Source organism: Ooceraea biroi, chromosome 7 (genome assembly GCF_003672135.1).
Source record: "Ooceraea biroi isolate clonal line C1 chromosome 7, Obir_v5.4, whole genome shotgun sequence".
Lineage (NCBI taxonomy): Eukaryota > Metazoa > Arthropoda > Insecta > Hymenoptera > Formicidae > Ooceraea > Ooceraea biroi.
The window spans coordinates 14,346,089-14,368,833 of NC_039512.1; the positions used below are offsets into that span (position 1 = coordinate 14,346,089).

General features: G+C 44.5%; 1 protein-coding gene across 7 annotated transcripts in view; it reads left to right on the top strand.

Moving 5' to 3' along the window:
* The first annotated feature begins 1,363 nt into the window (after positions 1–1,363).
* The window catches only part of LOC105286474, a 45,635-nt gene continuing 24,253 nt past the window's right edge, over positions 1,364–22,745 (top strand). The window contains exons 1-3 of one of the 7 annotated variants that reach the window (XM_026971465.1): positions 1,364–2,169; positions 2,479–3,917; positions 4,680–4,837. In XM_026971465.1, the coding sequence (XP_026827266.1) occupies positions 4,759–4,837 (79 nt within the window). In that variant the 5' untranslated portion in view covers positions 1,364–2,169; positions 2,479–3,917; positions 4,680–4,758. Of the gene's footprint in view, positions 3,918–4,679; positions 4,838–17,902; positions 19,095–22,745 lie in introns of those variants that run through there. The other 6 variants (XM_026971466.1, XM_026971464.1, XM_026971468.1 and 3 more) reach the window with 6 other exon arrangements.

The window sequence follows — 22,745 nt, forward strand, 5'->3', positions numbered from 1 at the left end:
AAATTTGTGTGTGCGTGTACAGACAATACAAATATGAGAAATGCATGTAACAAATTTAGGTTAAGTCAGAAATTCGAATTTCTAAACTATAATTTTCGTTAGACGGAATTTTGTGGTAAATATCTCTTCTACGCATTAGTATGGTATTGAAATATGTAATAGTATTGTTGATGTGATATTTAAATGTAATCTATTTTCTACGTGTTGCTTATAAGCGATACGCGCGTCGGAATTGCGCAACTTATTACAAATGTATCTGCGGTTTTCCGTTTCCTAAGTATCTCACCTTGTAATACTTGTTTCGAGGCATTTAATATTATCGTTATTAGCTGCGCCGCCCAGTTACGCTTCTTGTGATTACTGCTATTAAAACTTTATCTTTTCATTGCGTAAATTTATATTATTGGTTAACGTTTCCGCTTCGCGTTGTCGAGCATTTCAAAGTGCACGATAAAACCAGGCGTAACCGATCATGGCGTACGTCCCGCTTCTTGCATTAATAACAGTAACGGTTATCGGTTCCTTAAAGATTAACGATCGATGATTCGATCGTTTTCTTGCGTTATTCGCGATCGGCGCCGGCGATACGCGCCACTCAATCTCTTTCGGTCCATTTCGATTAATATCGTACATTTCGTGTGTTATGTGCGCATATATGCGATTTGTCTACCCGAGAGGCATAATTTTCCTTCGAAAATAAGATAAGTTTTAAAATGCGTGCATCCACACGGGAGTATCAGAGATCAGAGTCGTGATCAAGGCTCCGCGACATGCAGATATTGCCTCCAAGTCAATGCGATTCTATTTAATTGAAAGAAGTATCATCGAATGATGGTGTGAAAGTCTGCGCTATATTCTTTAATGAGCAACATTTAAGTGAGACGCTTCTACGTATCTTCTCGCGAGGATGCAAAGTGTTTCTGCAAAAATGATATCAAACGTTTAGAAGCTGTCGAGAATTTTAAATCGTCGCAATTGATACGTAACGATGATACCGGGTTACTATTATCGCCGTTGCTCGCCGAACTTCCTAGCTTCTTTCTCCTCATCTGCCTCAACCCTTTCAATCTTTTTCTTTTTTTTTGTTTCAATGAGTGAGAAGAGTGTCTCTTCTCGATCAGAGTCGTGACATACAGATGCTGCGTACAACAGCAACAGCTGAGGTCGACTCCTCTCGGCGAAGGTTTCCACCCCACTTCCGATCCGATACGACCCCCCACTTGGTCTCGTCGCGCGCCCACTCCACCTCAGGTTCTCCAACAACACCTGTCGTTACGACGGCGAACGACTCTGGCTCTCCGCCAGTCTGACGTATGTACGGTTGTCGCAGGTTCTCCCGAGATTCTTGTCGCGTGCAGTGAGTCCTGTTGCTCACCCGCCGGTTGTCGTTCTCCTTTTCGTCGCGATTCATTTCGCGATTCATTTCGCGATTCATTTCGCGATTCATTTCGCGATTCATTTCGTATCGTATCGTACTGTACCGGCTGCGAGGTTGTCGCTCCGGGCGCGTTTCTCGTTTCCGCTCGTTGTCGCCTGCCAGAATTGTCGGTGTGCCTGTCAGATCTGATCGCGAAATCGCGAACGAACGTTCAGCCCGGGGGGAGACCGTATGCGGTGACAGCGGTGGAGAAACAGGGGTTCGTTGTGTGGAAGAAATTTGAGGGGAAATTCGAAGGGTGTTTACGGCACGCGCGATTCTTGACTTTCCAGAGATACCAATTTGATACGCTGAATCGCGAAGGCAATTTCCCTCGGTAGATCCCACCAGATTTCAGATTGAACGGCGCGAGGCAGCGCGAATTCGACTGTCACGTGTGATAAATCAAGTGATAGCAGCGTGACTGCGCCTTTCCCGACCGATTTAATTTATTGCGAGATTCTCACTTTAACGAGGCCCTATCTTAATTTTGAATCGATCACGGGTCAGATTAATGTACACGTGTGATTCAATCTTCTCGGCGTTTCACATTTCCGAACGATTTAATCGCTCACGATGATCAGTTTGCTCCGAGGCACATTTCGCGAAATTTCTTTCTTAATTTCTTAGCTTTCTTTGTTCATTTATCAATATTTGAGAAACGGTTTTCGGGAATCATTCGATCAGACTGCAGGGATCGAGTTCCCCACTGGATCACGCGGATCATGTGATGCGCGTGATGCTGTGTTTAGGTACTAGTAATACCTGTAATTTCATGTTCACCACGTGGTTCATTACAGTCTCGTAAATATACTTACATTAGTCGCAAATAGATTATCGATCGATCTCTCGAATATTGCTCTTCGAAAGCTATTTACAAAGTGGTGCATAAATATCAATTTGATGCTAACGTCTCTGGAAAAGTCAAGATAAAACGATCTTTTGGAATAGAATTCTGTAAACGGAAACTACCATAGCGACAAAGTATTTGTTCACAATGAATAAGTGCCCTGTTTTCTTCCACGCATCAAACAATAGACAAATCGATAATCTGTTGGCAGAACAATTCGCCATTCACAAAGATTAGCATCTGTGAAGTACAAATTGCTCCGACGATTATTTACGATGATTCAGACGACGGAAACGAAACTAGCTGATCTTCAAAGTAGAAAATTTCCGGGACGAAAACATCGTGTTGTATTAAAATATCAATGAAACGAAGTTTCTCGGCTTGCTTCTGAGAAAAAGCGAGGCTCGAGAAAACATCGTGGAACAATTTTCTGGATATCTTTACTGAAGAAACCTCTGAAAAGGCATTTGTTTCTGAAAAAAAGGAAAACGGAACGATTAAGAGAAAGGGACGTCTACAAAGGCTTTGAAAAGAAACCTTTTCAAAGAAACATTAACGAAGGAATCCCCAAAAGGAAAACCATCTTGAAGATATAAAAGGAAGGACACCGAAATATCTGTACTAAAAAGCAAGAGATTTTCTTCCTCCTTTTCCTTTCTTTTCACACGCAAGAATTTCGTTCGTCGATTTGGTCATTTTTCCTTTTTGCAAAGGATATTCCTGCAAAACAGGGTCGAAGAACCTGTGTGTATTTATCCTTGCAGTTTGCTTCCTTTTCGCTTCTGCAGCATTTGTCGCAAACCTGACCATTTATCATTTCCGAGCTCGTTGAAGATCCGTCTTTCCTTGTTATCACTGACAAACAAGAATGACGTTCGAATTTGCGTTCGTGCGAACGCCGTGGAGCGTCGCGACGCCGGGCCGGCAAATTAAGCGTCGCGACTTCGGCTTTACGTAACGTCGACCTGCTACCAATACCGTCGGGTGGGACTCGTCAAGGTCACGGGCCGCGGAAAACGCACTGCAGACCCGTAACGAGACGCCAGCACAGCTGCCGCTGATCCTAGTCTAGTGAGAAACGCAGCAGCAGCACAGCGTTCAAAGCCGAACGAACGGAAGAACCTAAAGAGACTTGGAAAAGTGAAAACGAACCAAGATAAGAGTAAAGCGATAAGAAAGACAGAGAGAGAGAGAAGAAACTTGGAAAATCCGGAACGTTCAAGATGTTCAACAACTGATGCAAACGGAAGTGACTCGAAAGATTAAGGGAGGCTGAAACAGATGTCAAGCGTTTTCGAAGAAAACGTCTGAGCATCGAGGCTTCGTCCTTACTCGAGTGCGGAGGACATCATAAGTATCTTTTCCTACAAAGATACCATCGGACACGTCTTACCGGAGTCTTCCTGAATCAACCATCGCATCAGAGTGGCCTTCGGTTGGGCGCTGTGAGGGCGCGTGTACCTGAAGTTTCAGTAAAATTCCAATTCTTGTAGCTCACGTCGGTGTTTTTATTGCTGTTTTCATTGTTGTTCATGAAAGTGCCTAGCGACTCTTCCGTCCACTTGCAGACCAGTCGTGACTCTCGCACAAACGTGAATTCTTGAGTGTCCTGTCAGCGGAGCACGCACGCCTAGATTCCTGAATCGTCAGGTGAGTTGTAGATCATGTCGAATGATCTCATAATCATGATGAGTCTGGTCACGATGGTTAATTCTCTCGTTCGGTCTGCCTGTTTTCAAAATTCCACAATGTTGAAGGACATTCTGTATAATTCTGTATAAATCGCCGGATCTTCTGTCGATTGCGTATACTATGATGAATTTAAAGCTGATTGTTCTTCAGCGAATCAGGGAAGTTGTCATTTATTGCGAATATTAGCAGGATATCGATAAAACCGGGAAGAAGATAATCCTGCAAAAGTAAACATATGCGGAGTAACATTCTTCTATTATGTGTGCGTGCGTGCGTGCGTGCGTGCGTGCGTGCGTGCGTGTGTGTGTGTGTGTGTGTGAGAGATCGACAAATATAATAAAAATCTATAATAAAATCTTTCTCCGATTTTAACGTATCTTGATACATTAAAATAGACGAGTTTATGTCGCAAGTCAATAGTCAATCTATTAATACATGATCAATTTAGATCGATTAGTCAACATCAAGATTGAGAAGTTTCCGATAGAAACGTAAACAGGCCAAAATTCTTCGGCGAACATTCTTTGTATGCGTAATGCATACTTTCTAATTGGAGAAGCATTAGAGCCGGTCATTAGGAAGCTATTAGTACCTAAGATATCGGTTAAGATGGGGTAATGCAGACATTGTTATCTTGAATGAATCGGAAATATTTTTGGAAGGGAAAACTAACAAAATGTACATTTCTGAAGCGGCAACTGCGCGTTTCTGTTCACACAGGTGCTGGCGGTGGCGAAGAACGCTTGGATGCCCAACGTAACATCGGCGGAACTCGAGACTCTTGGACGCAGGCAGGACGATGAGCGTCAGGATCGTTGTGAGCGTTACCGAGCTCACAAACATGGATGCCAAGGATCGCTACGTTGTCGAGGGTATCGGTAAGTCTTTCCTGAGTCTTTCTAACTTCCTGTTGGACCAATTCCGTTGCATGTCGAGATGCAGGAAGCAGCAACGTTGAAATTATACTTTGGAGCGGTCCTGCGAAGCCTTCCTCGTGTTGTCGTCGTTTTCTTTCTATCCGGCAGTCACGAAGATCGCGTTTTCCTCCATTCTTGTTGAAACATTTTACTGCACGAGAGCGGTAATTACGTCAATATCAAGAGCGTATCCTTAAATAAGATTGTACGCATCGATTCAGGCATTCGCGCGGGTTCCGCGCCGATTCAGAGTATGAGAGGCGATTGCTGCTTACGTAAACGGCGTTATGCGACGCAAAAAAGAGAATATATAAGGATAAATCGGGTTTACGTGCAACGCGAGCGTTCTTATCCGAGATCATTCTAATGACTTCCACGTAGATCGCGCGATCTTTTGCCCGCGCTTACTATAACGGCAGTCAATACGACCGTCACGATAATCAATTACATAATGAGAATAATATTCAAAATGCATTCGCACGCATTCATCTCGATGTAACATTAACGCAGTGTAAATGTTTATCTAAGTAACGATCGATTCAACCTCCGTTTAAATATTGAATACCTGCAACATTATTGGGGTCGCTCGAAAATTGCCAATTTTCAGGACTTAGCGCAACCCCTGCTAAGTGCATGTCGCAACAGCGAAACACTCAGATATAAATACTCAGTAGCGCAAAATTCTGCATAATTGAAACACACGTCGTCTGAAATTTTAAAGGCACTGCACGGCAAAGTTTGTCCGAACATCCTGATCATCGAGCTTGCTAAGGCACGTATGTTGACTCGTCGCGCTAATAATACACTAATAATACGTTCACCAAGCATAATACTGCTTGGTCGGCTTGTGCGTTTACACGCAATTACGCGAATTTACCGACGCGATTCGCGACTGCTAACCGCGCCGGCAAATAAACATCCGCACGTCATTTACGGGACTCATTCGCACGCGGCAGATGAGATCCGCGAACGGTATCGCGCCGCGAGATCATCGGAATCTTCGCTGTCATGTGACGATTCTCTGTCTCGCGGCTATTTTCGGTGGCAACAGATTTAATCTGAGATTTCTGATGAATCTCCAAGAGAGAGAGAGAGAGAGAGAGAGAGAGAGAATCTCAATCGTATCCTGCGTGAGGAAACTTCCATGCCATCTTTAAATACTTCCTGAACGTCTGAAAGAAACCGCAACGAAACTCTTCCATTCGGCGAAAACTTTGATATCTTCAGAGAAACTCGAGCCTCTGGAACGGCAAATATTTTACTCATCGAGAACACCAAATCAGAGAATACATTTTCACGAGCGCGACGTTATTCTTCATTGTAAACGGTCGAAATAATTAATTCCTCTGGTATTCCCGACATTCCCCGAGGCGTGTTTCATTCGTTCTAGATATCAGATTTATTATATTATTCGATCTGGCGAGCAGATACCATTGCTCGACGTGATTAAAAGATCTTATCTGTAAAAACCCGGTATAATTACGCCAACGTGACATTATGTAATCTGCTACCGACACCTGCGACCGTTCGCAGTCGCTCATCGAGGAATTCGTGCGGATTTTTCCCGCGGCGATCGAGGTCTCGCTATTAGAAAATTTAAAAGTCCCGCGCGAATGATCGAGCGATCTTCCGAAATTTGATCTTTTAGACTACTACAATTGTTGTTATTACGGAAACACAGAATCATGCGTTATCGCCTTGAAGCACTCTCGATCAGAAGGCACTTTACATATCGATCAGAGATCTTGATCCCATTTGCGTGTCGTTCGCTGACGAAAATACGATTACGATCGGCTCGCATTGATCCCGACAGCATTGATTGAGAGATCAGACCGCGAGAAGATTACGCGTTCTTACATGACGCATGAAGTTTCGCGATCTAATCTACCACAGCCATCGGGGAGGTCGAAAAGGAGGGTGGGAAGAAATGAAGAATTATATTATCGGTACGTGATAATAGGCACTGACCAATTATATAGCTATACAAGGCTCTTTATTCCAACTGCGCTTTCGCCGTCACGCGTTTCTTATCGCTAGCCTTCGTGCAGACGCGAAAATAACTCATCCTTGGCATTGAAATGCGTTACTCTTAATAGTGCACGTTTTTTACGCTCGGAAGTTGTAAGCACTGTACTATCTCGCGTTACGCGAGAAACGCGAGCGGTTGAATCAGCGAGACTGCACGACCCATTGATCTTGAACTTTACTTTTCTGGAATTTGCGACTGCAACTTGACTGGAACTCGTAAAAATTAATAATGCATTTCTTGTTGAAATATCTCCGAGATATTACGATTTTTAGCACATTAAATCTGTAAAAATCCTGATCCTATGCAGTTTTGAATGTTCTCGACAATGCGCGCGAGTATTTTTTCTATTGTTATTTTTGCGTTCCGCGACGCGGAACATGTCGGAAATAACGTATTTGGATTTAAAAATACTTCAGCTTCAAGTAGTTGAAGATATACTGTACGATCGTATTCGCGGATTTTGGTAATCGGCAGCGGAACGTCGCCGTCGCCGCGGTTCTCCGCGCGAGTCGCGGCTCCAAGTTCAAGGTTGTTATGCTTCGCAGCACGCTCCGCAACTTCCAGCGGATGGTGTCGATGCTGGCTTCCACTCGGATCTTACTGTGCTACCTGGCAAGGTAGAAATAGCACCGCCGCCACGTGCCACCGTGTCACGTGTCTCGTCTTCGCGATGCCGTAAATAAATCAAACTGTTTTTTATCCTTGTTAGGCTATTTTCGTCGAGCATCCTCTCCTCTTGCATCTGCAAACTAATTTCCATTAGACGCATCTTCCTCAAACATGAAAAGTTGTTACGTCTGGTCGCGCAATAAGGAAATTAAATGCATTCTTTCCTGCGTTTGAAATTCACTTTGGAAACTATTTAATTTATCAATTCTTCAGCGGCGGAAGTCGAGGTTCGGCGAACAAAAGGAATGGACACGCGAATAATATTTTATCTTATCACGAAACTGTTAAAAAACACACGATGCTTACGTAAGAGGTAGATACTTGTTTTTGCAAAGCAAATTATCTTCGAGTATGGATACCGCAACAAACCAGCGTGAAAATTACGATACTTTGCTCGTCTTGCTTAATGTAAAGAGAGCAGGCGTATCAATTTCTTTTGATATGAAGAAATCTAAAGATTTCTTCGAAAATTTTTGCATCCACGGATCGAGTTTGTTTACGTGATGAAACAAACACAATTGATGTGTTGTCTTAGGAATTCTCGCAAGATCATGAATTCTTCTTTCTCATTATCATAAAGACCGCGGAAGCATTATCATTTTTATTAAACACGCGTCATCCCGGAGCGTGACGCTTCAGATTCTCGGAACATTTTAACGTTAAGAAATGACAGAACGCATCTACCTTTGGACCTCTCATCACCTGCGGTAAATTAATAGCCACGTTTCCGGATGCTAGCTAATAAACAATTGTCGAGATGCGCGGCAGCAGGAAGCCGCGGTAATGATTGCAATGGTGATGATAACGGGTGACTCACTCGTTTACGCTTAACAATGTCTACCACGGCGAATTACGCAAGCAGGCGGATCTTTAACATTTCGCTCGTTAACCGAGACATGATTCGCCAAATAAATCGGCCTGACGTCACCCAACGAGATCGTGAATCCCGAGAGCAACGAACCGTTCCTCATCTCTGCCCTCGTCTTTTCTCATCGCGTCTCAAAGTCCAGAGGTTCGTCACGACTTCGGACATCGTTCAGAGTATTAGAGCATCGCTCGAATCTACGAATCACCGAAGAACTTTGTACAACGCTGCACAATTTTACATAATGATTCCTCGAGAATTATAGTTTGCAATTGCAAACAGCTACCCAGTTGCCGCTATTTAAATATTGCTATCGCGGGTAACGGTGTCGCGGTATTTGCCTACAAACTGGATCGCACGAGATAATACATGCAGTGAATCATAATAACGTTGCAACGCATCGAATTAGAGTCGCGATTAATTGCTGACGTAACTTTAACGGAATTACGATATCCGAATTCCCTCACGAAGAACCGATTCCGCCTGGTACGTGCGCACGTGCATTAAATTCAAAATAACAAGCACCCTATCTCTCGTCTTAGTTATGTTTAGAAACGAGTAGTTCATAGTCAACGACTCTTTTGCATAAGAAACTAGCAGTCTAGTTGAATACAGAGAATACGGTGGCGACAATAAAAGTAGTTCCGCTCAGCGGAATTTCTTCACTTCCCTCAAATTTGCGATCACTGTTACGTTCGCCGTGTTACATAATATTCAAAGAAAGAAATTAGGGATCGTGCGAGCGAGGCTTTTTCGAGGTTTTGGAATCACTGTGCTTTTACATAATAGACTGCGATTGATACATAGGCACTTTTATTAAGTAATTTTATAGACCGAGAATGTAAGGTACGATACGACTGACGAGTACCAAATCTGCATAGATCGTTTCCTTTAGTCCTTGTATAGATTCTGAGTTAGAAGAGAGAGGTTTCCAAAAGACTTTTTCAGAAGGAGAAACTCTGAGCTAAGGCCAACGCTATTCTTCTCACCTACCTAGTCGGGGTTCGTTCCATTAGACTTAGAAAAATATGGAATGCTTGCTTCCTAAATAGCACAGGAATTTTAATGGTTTTATGGATTCTTCAGGAATGTGTCGCAGCACGTAACATCGCTCGATTTTCGCAAGGTCGGTGAAATTTCCCTGAAAGCCACACGCGTGGACGTTTTCGTCAAAATTGCCGTGTCCACGGAGACGTAAAGCGTAATGCAAAGCGAGGCCGATTACGTATCTGTCGTATTACGTATCATCTCAGAGGAAAGCCATCCTGCTGTTACGTGTTAGGTAATCGATCGGCCGCCATCGCGATTCCTCTGCATCCATATTCATGGTCGCCGCGACGCTCATCGTTGATCCTTACGAAGAAAACAACGACCCGTGTACAGCAGCGGTACACGCGGCATCCTCTCAAAGAAAAGAACAACCTCTGACAGGACCTAGAATCATTTCGGAATATTTATTTTTAAAAAAATCTGAAAGAGTTTATCGGAAAGAAAAAAAAAGGGAGTCTCTTCAAAGTAATTCATCAGTTTTTATTGTTGTGCTTGCTGCTCTTTTTACCATCAACGATTCTTTCTTCGATCGAGCGACTTTCACGCGGAACCCCTGAAACCCTTAGGGACCTTTATAGATGCTGCGAGTGCATCAGCATCAGTGGCGGGATACGCTTTACGGCGTATTAACGCGCCCACACAAGGATGCGAGCGCAATTATGCGCGGAAGGTCGTCTACAGAACGTAGTCTGATCGTCGATTCAGGAAAAACTGTGACGGTCGTCCGTCCGTCCGTCTGCGCGCGCGACGATAAATAAATGCGAATCACGTATCAGATACTATTCGACATGCATCCGTATCCGAATGGAGTCATTAGCTGCATCTCAAGGCGCCTATTGATTGGCCGATATAATCATCTCGCTTCCTGACGCCGCTGCCGCCCCATCGAACAGTCCAATCACGGAGTCCGAATGACCGAGTCCTCCACCTCTTGGATTTATTAATTGATTCCTGCAAATTTTCAGCGCCGATCGCGGAAAGTTTCAAACTCCGAGGGACGTTATGGCTCAGAGATTTCAGAATAGAACGGTTGTAAAATTCTGGCGCTTCAGGGTCGAGTGTCTCTCGACGCTCTTAAAAGGAATTTTAGTATTTTTCCCAAAGTGAGGGCAAGGCGATTGTCACACTAAGCACGCGGCACCATGATACTCGTGAATCGATTATATTAAAACCCCGATTTTTCGTCTGCTTTTTTTAGCTTCTCTTCCCACACGTAGGCAATAATTGTGCCTGATGGACAAGATCCGAGCCTGTTCGCCAGCATTAGAGAAACGTAACGAGCTTTTCCGCTCGCGTGCTGGTTCGTGCTGATTCGCGGTGCAAACGGAACTAGTCCAAGTGGCTCGTATCGTCCGATACTGAGACTGGTTTGTCGTGAATGGAAACTGAGTCTGGTTCTCGCGCGCGGCAAAAAAGATAAGTGAGTCCGGGGGACCTTCGTCCGGCCAAAAAGTCTTCCGTGTCGGTTCAGAACGGGTTTCTCATTGAGGATTAAGTGAAAAAGATCCTTGGACAATGGCGCGTATCGGCCACGCCGATCGGCTTTCTTCAGGGCTACCAAGTGGAGCGTTGCGTTATTTCGATGACGTCCGATTTTGCCCTCAGCACGACAAAAGGAACTGCTCCTTTGACAATCTGAAAACCTGTCAAAATATTTTGCAATAGTCGAACAATAGTGAATCCCCTTATGCTTGCTAAAGAACATTACGGTTTATTTTATGACAACTAAAAAAGCAAACAATTTCAGAACTAAAAACAGATTTCATCGAACATATCGATAGATACGTGTGAAAGATCAAAATTTGTCGAAACCCGTTTTGTTTGCTATTCCTCGAGCCAAACTCGAGGAGGAAAATCGGACGCTAAATCATAGACGCAGAAGCGCGTATAGAAACTAATGGCAGTGTTAATCGCGTGCAATTAAGCACGCGATGTCGTGTCCCTTTGCCGAGCGCGTTTCCAGACCACGGGGCCTCGTAATCGCCTCGTTTCACCTTGATGCCGTTAAAAGCGAGACCGGACGAGACAAGACGGCGACGATACCTATGCATATTAATGCAGATTCGAGCGATTATCCGGCGGCCGCGTGTCGTACGGATCGCAATCCCCCGATCCGATCCGAGCGTATTAACTCCTTCCTCACCCGCGCATCTCGTTCTTTATTGTAAATTATGCACGAGGCGAAACACAAAGGCCGAGTCCTCGCGTGGAAACAAAGCGATCTGCTGCTTAATGTCGGACCATTATCGGACCGAGGTATTAATCTGAATCGAGCTTACGTGACACACGCCGAAACGCGACGGAAATAAATTAACGAGCGCGATGGAAGGACGGGAAATTGCGGCTACGCTTTTTCAGGGACTATAGTCATGTTGCGTTTCAGGATGTTCAATCTGAATCCCCGGGCGAATCGATGAACCATTTAGCGAGACATGGATTTCGCTCGATGTTTTTATGAAAACGTCATTTAAAACGCGATAAAGTCTATTAGATATAAATTTTTTTTTATTATTATCTATTCTGTTTTTCTTCATTTCCTCGTGCACGTGCACACATCCGTTATCGGAGAATAATTTATCTTGAGGAAAGTGTTTTCGATAAATTCACGTTGCATGACACATGAGAATGGACTATAATTTTCGAATCGACCTCTGAAAGCGCGCTCAAGTGTTGCGTTCGGTATTCTTCAATATCGCAGTTTGCTTATCGTTAGTATTATCATTACTATTGTCGGAGTAAGAGATTACTGTTGACGCAATAAGAAACGTATCGCAACTATACTCGTTTAAATTCGACTTCTGCACTACTCGTCTCCCGAAAATACTTCTCGGCAGCTGTTCAAATAAAGTGTTCACACAAAAGCGAGAGGATATCATTCGGGATTTCCGATAACGGTCTTTCATTTCGTATCGTTTTAATCATATCTCGCTGATTTCTGTAATTCGCGCTTTGCCAGTAATGAGCCAGGTTTATTATCATCGCCATAAACGAGGACGATTTTATTTATCAATCTTTGAACGAGTTCGGTCCAACTGAAATTGTAGAAAGAGAATTGTCACATGGTGTTATATACATAATCTTGAATGTAATATTAACAATTTAATATACTTTATGTGGAAAACATTATTTTAAAGAGAAAAATATACATGTATATAAAATGTATATGAAAATGTAAAAGATAAATACAAACGATATACCGGTAAATAATCAGGAAAACAATTCAGTTAGTCTCGACAACGCGTACGTTTTATATTTACTTTGTAAATGCAAAGAGAAATCAAAAGTGAAAGAGCAAGAGAGAGATAGAGAGAGGTAGAAGGTCGGATAAGTGGATACCGTCGGTTTTGTCCGTTTCAGGAGCAGGGAAAGAGGGATATTCGTATTCATGAAGCGCACGCATGATTCACGTGTCGAGTATTCTAATACTCCATTGCGGCGGTGACGAAATTTGCGGTTTGTTTAACGACACGTACCGCTTTTCTCGCCGTTGATCGTATCAGGAAAACCCCGAGCGCAACGCGAGGCACGATTAATTGGGTTAATTGTGCCAATTAATTAAGAGACTTCATTTTATTTGGTCGCGTCTTATTATTATTCCCTGTCCTTCTTTTTTTTAAATATTTATCGCGGATGCTTTATCTGTCTCGTTTCGAAATAAAAGTGTCTGCTAAATGTGCGAATTATCAGAAACATCACAACTCGCTCCGTCCCGCATAAGAAGTAGCCTCGTAAATCGGCGTGCTTCAAAGATACGCCAAAATTGGGAGAACCGATCCTTCAATGACTTCAACATCGTAAATGTATTGTAAACTTTCAGCGGAGCATAAAGAACCGGTTAATCCATTTTTTCCCCCAGATTTCCCGCTAATCGAAAACCGGTTGATCATCCTCCCTCTGTTGATCTATTAGGTCCACAGCTGACCCTGATTCCAGGTAAACGCACACACAACATAGGCACATTTTCGCAAATTATTGCGAGCTTTTGAGTTAATCTCGTATCTTATACTACAACCAGATATCTTCTTAATTTACATGCGTTTAATTAATTTTATTAGGCTGTATTTTTATTCTTTGTGTGCAATGGAATTTATTTGTCTTTTTTAACGACTTTAATCAGGATATTTGGTTGGCATAATGCCTTTTTTCTTTATCCTGTTTTCACTCGATTTTGAACTTTTCGGTTCTGGAGTTTGCGATTTGGATTATTGTATTGCTTATTTGATTATTTACGTTCATTGTTATCCTGCTTATGATCTTTTGTGACACCAGAGGGTAATTTCCCGTTCATTGAATAAATTTAAATTAAATTAAATTAAATTAAATTAATCCTGAGATCTGCATCGAGATAATGAGTTACATTTCTCCGGCTACTCTACGAGCTAATTTACAGGATCCCTCCTCGACCTTTCCTCTTTTCCTCTTTCATCAGAGTCATCACGATGCAAGGCCAATTACGGTCGAGCTAATTACGACTCGCGCATTAGTAACACCATGATGATGGAAATTTCTGTGGATTCTTCCGAGCGCGATAACAACTCATTCGGACAATGGCATGCCTTCTAAGTTTTATATCTGCTGATAGAGATGCCGATAAACGATACACAGCTACGTACAAGCAACAGTTTGGTCGACAGCGTCGCTCTGCTTCTTCACCGATAAGCCTCTACTCTACGTGCTTTTATTTGTTCATTCTACGGAGAAGACGAGCCGCTGTAATTTGGTATCACCGAAAATCAGACCGATTACACACGCGGCGATATCGATTTAAAAATAGCGACATATTTGCCGTGAAACAAATAAATCATTTGAGTGCTGTCCTTGATGTCGCGTCATCCAGATTTGCATATCTGAATCTCGCCCGATTGAAGTTTTCGACATTCCGCAAAAATAATGAGCGGTGTCGAATTGACGAAAATATATTTCTGTAGAGGAGAATCACCAAGAATCACGATCCAAAAATGATTAATCTTTATGAGATGATAATTGCGTGTAAAGATTATTAAATCCACGTGTTCGTTTACTCGACAATCAAAGTCCGAATTGCGGAATTGCAACCACTAAATTGAGCATCGCTGCCCATGAGCTATCGTTTACAGTTTTTGATCCTTGATCGCATTCGTCTCGGCCTCGATCCTGTTTCGGTTACGGAGTGTTTCACCAATTCTCACGTGCCGTTAATGACCGATTAATCGATCAGGAAGCAGGGATTCCTTCATCTGGAGGATTTCGTTCGTCGGCCACAACTTTTTCCTCGGGCGAACGTGCTTCTTCTCGATGAAATACTTTTTATGACCTCGAAACTGTCTCGAGCACACATCGTACTTTGGTTTCTCAAAGAGCAAGAGAAAAAGAAACAGAGAGAGAGAGAGAGAGAGAGAGAGAGAGAGAGAGAGAAATACTCTGTAATCTCGATTATCGTGACAATTTCACAATTAATCGATGAGGAATTTTTCGGTCCAAATCTGTTCCATCGTGAAGTTATTTGTTTTGTATTGTGTCGCATGTGTACCCCCCATATCTCTCCGCCCGATGTCAGTTCAATTTTTAGTCTAGCTTGCGCGATACCTTATCTCTCGTTAGCTCTGCTCACGCGTTATCATTCGTTGATTGGCAGCGGTATACCTACGAATTATGTTTGACTTACGTTTTGTACTTTATTGCTCCAACCTGTGACGACAGGCCGATTCCCAGAAATCGCGGAGGAACAGCCGAGAAGAAAGACCCGCCGTTAATTAATTCACCGTCGATTGAATATCGTGGCGCCATCCGCGACGAATGTCTTAATTGATTTCTTTGTAATTAAGTTATTGTTCGTAATCAAGTAAGATGCACTTGTTGACAAACATCTCGTAAAGCTTTATCATTCATGAACTTTATCGGCGGTACACTCAGCTGCCTCTTCTTTTGAAAACCGTGTGAAAGCACCGGTAAAATTCCAAATAGCCATTCGCTGTTCTGTAAAATTCCAAGCTTGCAAATATCAGAGACAGCTTCCTGAAACACTCGTAATGCTGAATCAAAATTGCTGCGTCATCAATATGAGGAAGCAAGAAGCGTGCGTACGCGTTCGGACGCACGACTGACGATTGCACCTCGTTGCGTTCAACGTTGAAGTTTTTCTGCAGTGTTTAAGATGGCATCTTTTCATGCAGTCAATTGTACTTACTGTTCCTTTTATTTCTTCGTATTCATCGAAGGATGAGAGAGATCACGCCTCTGCAGTCGCGTCTCCGTTTGGCGAAATTAGACGGTCGCGAGAGGGCACGCGAGAAATGGTCGCCGAGATCAAGAGATCAGAGGAGAGGTCGACGACGAGGCCTTCCCGAGGTCGCCATTATCACAAGTACAAATATGGTTTACGTCGGAGTGCCTCAGGATACATAAAGAAAAGAAAACGCACATACTACGTCGAGCAGTTAGACAGTTACTTGCGCGCTCGCGTATCACGTCACGTGCAGCCGCTGATAAGGCCGCTTAATGACATCAGTCAAGCTTGTAGAATAGTACCCGAGACCTACAAGCAGAATACGCGTGGAAACCTTGAGGATTCACGAGCGTACAGGAATTTAAGAAGTTGTGAGTAAAGAGCGATACCTTGAACTGACGTAGAAATGTCCAGCGCTCATGAGAATAACGCAAGAAGACGAACGTGATCTTCTGGCCGAAGCGAAACGAGATTAAAATGATCTTCTACTGAAAGTGAAGCGAGATCAAAGTGATACGCGACAGCTTAAGATTACTTGAAAACTGTCTAAAAGCGAAAGCTCTTCAAGGATGTCACGGGGAGCTATTCCGCGGAAATTCTGAAATGATTTCTCGACGTGGAATTGTCCGTCAGTGTCCTTCGCCATGGTTGTCACGGTCCGAAATCGTTGACTACTCTGGCAATGGGGAACGATCGCTTATTATTCTGATCAGTCATAATGACGGACCCCCTGTCGACTTCTCTTCCTACTTCCGCTTGGCGTTCATCACGCTTCAATTACAAATATTATGTGCCGTCCAGGCGGAACTAATGTGTCACCGATACAAGCTCGCGTCCGGTGGAATAATTAATCACCGATGGTATCGGCAAGTAGGATTATGCGACGATTGCGTGATGAACTTGATCGATTGTCGTCGGAAATTGAACTTGCGGAATTTCCAGGTGTTATCAGGCTTTTTCTGAGAAATGTTCTCAGTCATTCGTAAAATATTCCTAAACCGCACGGAAATTTTGTCGAAATGATTCCTCTGCTCGTATTTCGTATCTGTAACTTAAGAAGCATTGTTATTATTGGAACTTTATAATTTTTAAATTGTTTAATTATTTATTTTTCGGATTTTTAAATACTCGGATTACCCTGTGAAATTCTTGATGCAGACGTTTGTGTTTAGCGCGGATCTTCTTTCAACTTTTAAGCGTGTTTAACATGTTGCAACTGTCTTTTCAGTTGAATATCCTTAATTGATGCGATAATCGATTGAAAAATGTCCGACCAATCGGACACGAAACTCGCAAACTAATAATCGGAAAAACGCAAACAACAATTATCGGAAGTCCTTCGCGGGTGGTAAAGCGACTACGTTGTTTTCGCATCTTTATCGCGGATTACATTAATCATGTAGATAGAAGTTTAACAAACAATCGTTCTTCTTCGGACGATTTCCAGACGTGCGTCACACATTCTCAGACGGCCTCTCGGAATCTCCCAGCAAACTCTGAAAATTTTTATTGTTTTTCTGACCTCATTTCGCAACGATAATCATCACTGGAGTAATCGTCAATTCGACTGCGCGCTATATTGATACAGCTGACGTCTCTTTCTCCGGTCTTACTCCCCAATATTGCGAAATTCGCCGGGCGAATTAATGAGCCCCGGCTTCTCTCCGCGCGCTTATGTAACAATAACCGTTATTTTCCACGTGTCGCGTAAATTACCGGAGCGATCCATGCGGAACGGGACGGCGGCGGCACAGGTCGTCGATTCAGCCTCGATCCAATCAACCTCCTGGCCTATCGATCTTCTCTGCCAATGACGCTCTGCCGATTGGCGGATCGCCAATCAATCCTCATAACACGGTCATTAGCACGTCTCGCTAGATTTTCCTGTCCTCGGGTCTTTTTCGCGCTTCGGAGCGGAGCGTTCGATCGCTCGCGCTCGCGCCCGTCGAAGGTGAAAAGTCTATCTGTCCCCTCCCGACAACCCCCCTCCCCTCCTCCCCCCTCTGTCCCCTCGCGGCAAAACAGCCTTTCTCTTTCTTTCTTTCTCTCTCCTCGCGACTCTCTCCGTCATTCTCTTCGGCAATCAGCTCGCCCCGTTACTCCGGGGCGCGTATCGCGCGCGCAGGCGACGACGACGACGATGCTCTCGTGGGATCGGCTCGGCTCCGCTCGGCGTCGCGACGTACGAGCGTGTTAGTGCGCCTCGAACGCTTTCTACCGGAGCGCGCGCGTGTCCTCTCCGTCTCTTGTGCCGGCGTGTTCCGACGACGACGACGACGACGACGACGACGACGACGACGGCAACGACGACGTTGGAGACGCTTCCGCGTGTTGCAGTCGCCCGGTCGCCGCCATCTTGCACCGGAACCTCGAGCGTGCGGAACCACCGAGCGCAACCCGGGCGAGGAATGTGATCCGATCCCGCCGATCTCGCCTCTCTCGCGCACTGATCGAGCTGTACCCGCAGCTGCACCCGCGCAGCTGCGATCGCGGCAATTTGCACCGACCCGCATTGCCAATCGAATCTTGAAATTTAATACACTCGCGATGCCAACTTGATGATCGGATGATCGGTGGTTGATCCATTTAATCGTGAAGAGAGTGCGACGTGGTAGTTGATGCTGAAGTTGCCGATGGTTCAGCGAATTAAGCGGAATAGCTTCCTCGTCGTACTGAAGATCATTTAAATTGTTGGGAGATCCTCCAGATTGTCCGTTTTCCGTTTCGTGCGCTTCCTCAAGTCTCTCTTACGACTTACATATCCTCCAATTTTTTCGAAATACTAGAATTTTTCGATCCTTTCCTTTCGTCTGACGTTATTAAATCAACGATTTCCTACAACGATCTGATCCTTAAACTTGCAGAATCTCCAGTGTTTCCAAGTTCTTAGATTCTTAAATCCTTCTGTCATCAAGTTCTTAAATCGTAAAAGTATATAATTTTTTTTAAGTATACACTATTCATTCTCCATTCTCTCAAAATCTCGAATATACAATTCATTGTCCTTAAAAATTCTCAAAAAGGAACGCAAAACATTACCTGGAAACTGCATCGCTTCCTATCTCAACTTACCTGAACCTACTCCTCCTTCTGCACACGCAACGAACCGGAAACGGAGGATTCTGCCTTCCTTGAGATAACCGCGAGCTGCAAGCTGAAGCTATCGGAAGAAGAAAGACGTCCTGCACAGAAAATTCCCGCGAAATTCCGCATCGTTCGATCCCAACCATTGAGTGCCGGAAGGCGCGGGTGAATGAAGAATGATCGATTGATCGATCGATCGATCCAACATCACGGATCCTTTCAGCTTCCGGACGCCCTCGTGATAGTCATCGCTAATCGGTCGCCGATAGCTCTCAGTGGACCATGTTGGAATTCTCCGTGCAACATGCCGAAGTCGGTATGTATACGATCGCGCGACTCGATTCCGCGCGTCGTGACGCGCTCCGACGCGAGGCGTGCGTGGAATATCAGTCAGAAGAACACTTTCTCGGGCGCGCTCTTTTGCAATCGCTTGCATTCGTTTCGTCCCCATGTTGTTTTCCATTATCCTGCCGTTGCCGGAACTACAACGACACAGCCAAATTCTTCCGCAATTTCCATCAAGATTAAATTGTCACTAATGCAGGGGATTGCACACATCCATTTGATATATTTGATACACGAGAGGCCTTTATTTCGTTCAGTGTGCTGAAGCTTCACTTCCTGAAGAGGATGAGTGCCTGTCAATGATGCAAAGCTCTCTCTGCAATCTCGCGGAGCAAACAAATCACTCATCGATTATCCCATAAAAAAGAGACAAAGGCCTCTTCCTGTCGCGTGTAAACTTTTTGCTGAAATTTACTTCCGCAAATATCGCTTCGTTCCTTTTGGAAACCTAGATCGATCGCGACTGTAGACAGCCGCGAACGAAAAGAAAGAGCGAATTATGGAGAAAGCCCGGGCGGAAAGCGACGGACGAATTGCGGTTCCGGCATTCGGCGCCGGCTTTGAAAACCCGCGACGTCAGCTTATAATTAGTCTGATTGCAGTGCCGCGCGGAATTCTGTGGACGCGACGACGCGTTGCGCGCCCTTTTCGATTCAAGCCGGTGCTTGCACAATACCGACAATGGATGCACGTGCGTGCGCTGCCAATGGGGATTCTCAATTGAATGATCGCGACGTTATCTCGTTAACTGTAATTGACTTTATTACTCTCTGCCTTCGATATACCCTACCTACGTTTTCTCGAATGTTCCTACGCCGGTTTACAAAGCCGTTCGAGGAATGCGCCGATCCTTGATCTTCCTCAAGCTTTCCTGGAGACTCCTAGATTCCGTGATATTTACAGAAATTCCTCGTAGCTCGCGCGCACGAGACTTTGCTTCTCCGCAGTAAACACTATATGTAACAGTATGTAATGTTAATTGTAACGTAATTAAAATTTCATTCTATACTGCCTGGCATCAAGCAGATAATTATATGTATGAGACTCATGTATATTGATGCATACCAATGATCTGCGACAGAGAGAGAGAGAGAGAGAGAGAGAGAGAGAGAGAGAGAGAAGAGTGGAGCGAGCCCGTCGCATGAGTAGAAAGCTCTCGGACGTACATCTTATGTGTGAGCAATTAGATCCGTGGACAAGATTGCCTTTTCTTCTTTTCTTCACGGAGATGGAACGCCAGATTCCAGATTCTATTATTTTCCAGGCACGAGCGCTTTCAGAGATGGCTACATAGCTACTTGACTACTTATTCCTCATTACGATGCTTTTCCAACTCGCAATAATTATACGGCACCTGTGCACGCTATATCTCTATAGAGAAAAAAGATTAAATCTTGCTGGATGATGCGTTGTTATCCCACTGGCGGATCATCGGTCGGACGTCGACGGAGATGTCGATCGTGTGCGTGCGGATGTGATCGAACTCGCGGCGGTGTTCTTGAATTGAAATGCGGCGGCTGCGTGATTCAAGGATCGTCTCGATCGTGGCGATGAGATGTCCTCATTGAATCGAGGTGTGAGCCACGCGTTTCCTCAAGGCGAGCCTCTCTTCATTGCCTGCATCCGGACAATCCGTAACTCGTGTCGTTCGTGAGGACCGAACGTGTTTTACTGGCTGTTCCCCTTTACCTCTCTGAAAGAAAAACAAATATACGGTAGACCAGAAAAACAAGTCATCTCTCTCTTTCTCAAGTCGAAAAACGGTTCCGATGTGTTCCGACCTAGAAAATATTGTTTAACTTGAACGGTTCTTCAATCACGCGAGTACGTAAGTACTCGGGAACCTTTAAAGATCCTGGCACGCTATTACTCTGAATTACCGTAGATTTCTCCCGCGTGGAAAAGCGAGTCCTGTCGAGAATCCTGAGAATGTGACTCAAGGACTGATACTTGTTGGTATTGCATATGCAATTTTGCGCTTATGCCTTCTCCGGGAATTGCAAAACCCTCTCTCTCTCCCTCTTTCTCTCTTCCTGTCTCTCGAGTTTTTCCTCTCTCGCTTGGAAGCGCATTTTCTCTCCCCGTTACGAGTGGTTGTCCAGTCGATGTCCATAAACGCCGGTTGTCCGATCGAGATCCAGGAATCCTGCACGTGCGCGGACGTTATCGGATCGCGTGTGCCGGATTTCTATGGGAATCCAGAACAATGTGTCGATTACGTGACGGCGATGTGAAACGTCTCCCCTACATTCCGATCGAAATGTCGATCGGAAATAATAATGCTGAAGCATTCCGATATTTAATAAACGGTACAAGCGCGCACCGTGACATACACCATAATGTTATCCCAGGAGTTCATGGCTCTATGAATTCTCTATCTGTGAGATTATATCCTTGAGATTACAGCCACGTGAATTATTATTGGAATCAAGGATCGCCAGGCACGCCACCCGAATTTCATCACAGTGATTGAGGGTTAATTCGCCGGGACACACCCTTGAACTTTTTCGCCGCTCAACGTTCAACAGCCATTGATGCCTCGAGCGTGATTACCATTCTGGAAATTGGCACGAACGGCCCGCGTTTTATTTAAACGAGTCTCGTGCGTTAGTAATTTCGAAAGGATGGCGCAAGCCGGCCGTCGCGTTATTCGGCGGACCGATTGCATTTGGGAACACATGCAGGGGCGCACGTGACGATCTCGATGACATATCGACGCCACATCAGTAACGAAGCGTTCACATTTATTTAACAGTGCTTGCAAGCTGCATCGAGCATGGAAACAAGCAAACAAATTAATTTTGTTTAACATTAAATTATGTGCGCTTCTTTCTCGGTCTCGTTCGGTTTGAGATGACTTTTGCTGTCGCTGTTTAGAACATTATGACGTGTTGCGCCCCTGGACGCCGGCGTTGTTTGCGTTTTTGAATGGAGCTGTAAGCGACGCCGCGGGCGAGCGCGAGAGACGGTGAGAGGCGATCTCGGGATTATAGAAAGTCTTCAAAACGGCTTTTAACGCGCGCGCCGCGCCGCGCAGTTTATAAAGTGGAGCGAATTAATACTGCGCCTTCGCGAGCTAGAGATAACCGATTTCGGGAATCCATTAAAACCTTATTTTCGAAGCTCCATTCGGAAATAAAGGTTTAATCAGGGAGGCGCCAATGTGTCCCATTCCTCGAGCACTGGGACATGTCAATAATTGAACAACATTTCGAAAGAATCAAGTGTACAAATATCTGCATACATAAATACACAATTATTCAAATAGTCAACTATATCCACACATTCAACACTGAAATGTCAAGCGTGCACGTTATGCAAATGTCAGCGATACTTCGTATAAATTTCCAAATATGAAGATGTATAACCACTTATGGGAATAATCGAGCATTTAAATGATGGCCGCGTGCGCGCGTCACATAGAGCCTCCACAACCACTTACGATTTCGGCCGCCGTGTCCGCTCGCGGAGCATTATCGCTCGCCATGAGGACGAGACGGGAGAAGAGAGCGGATGGAACAGGAACGTTGGAAGAGGAGCGGCGAGGGGAGGCGAGGTACACCAAGTGGACAGCAGGAAGTCGGCGGGGACACCGCGTGGTCGCAGTCGCCTTTCATTTGCA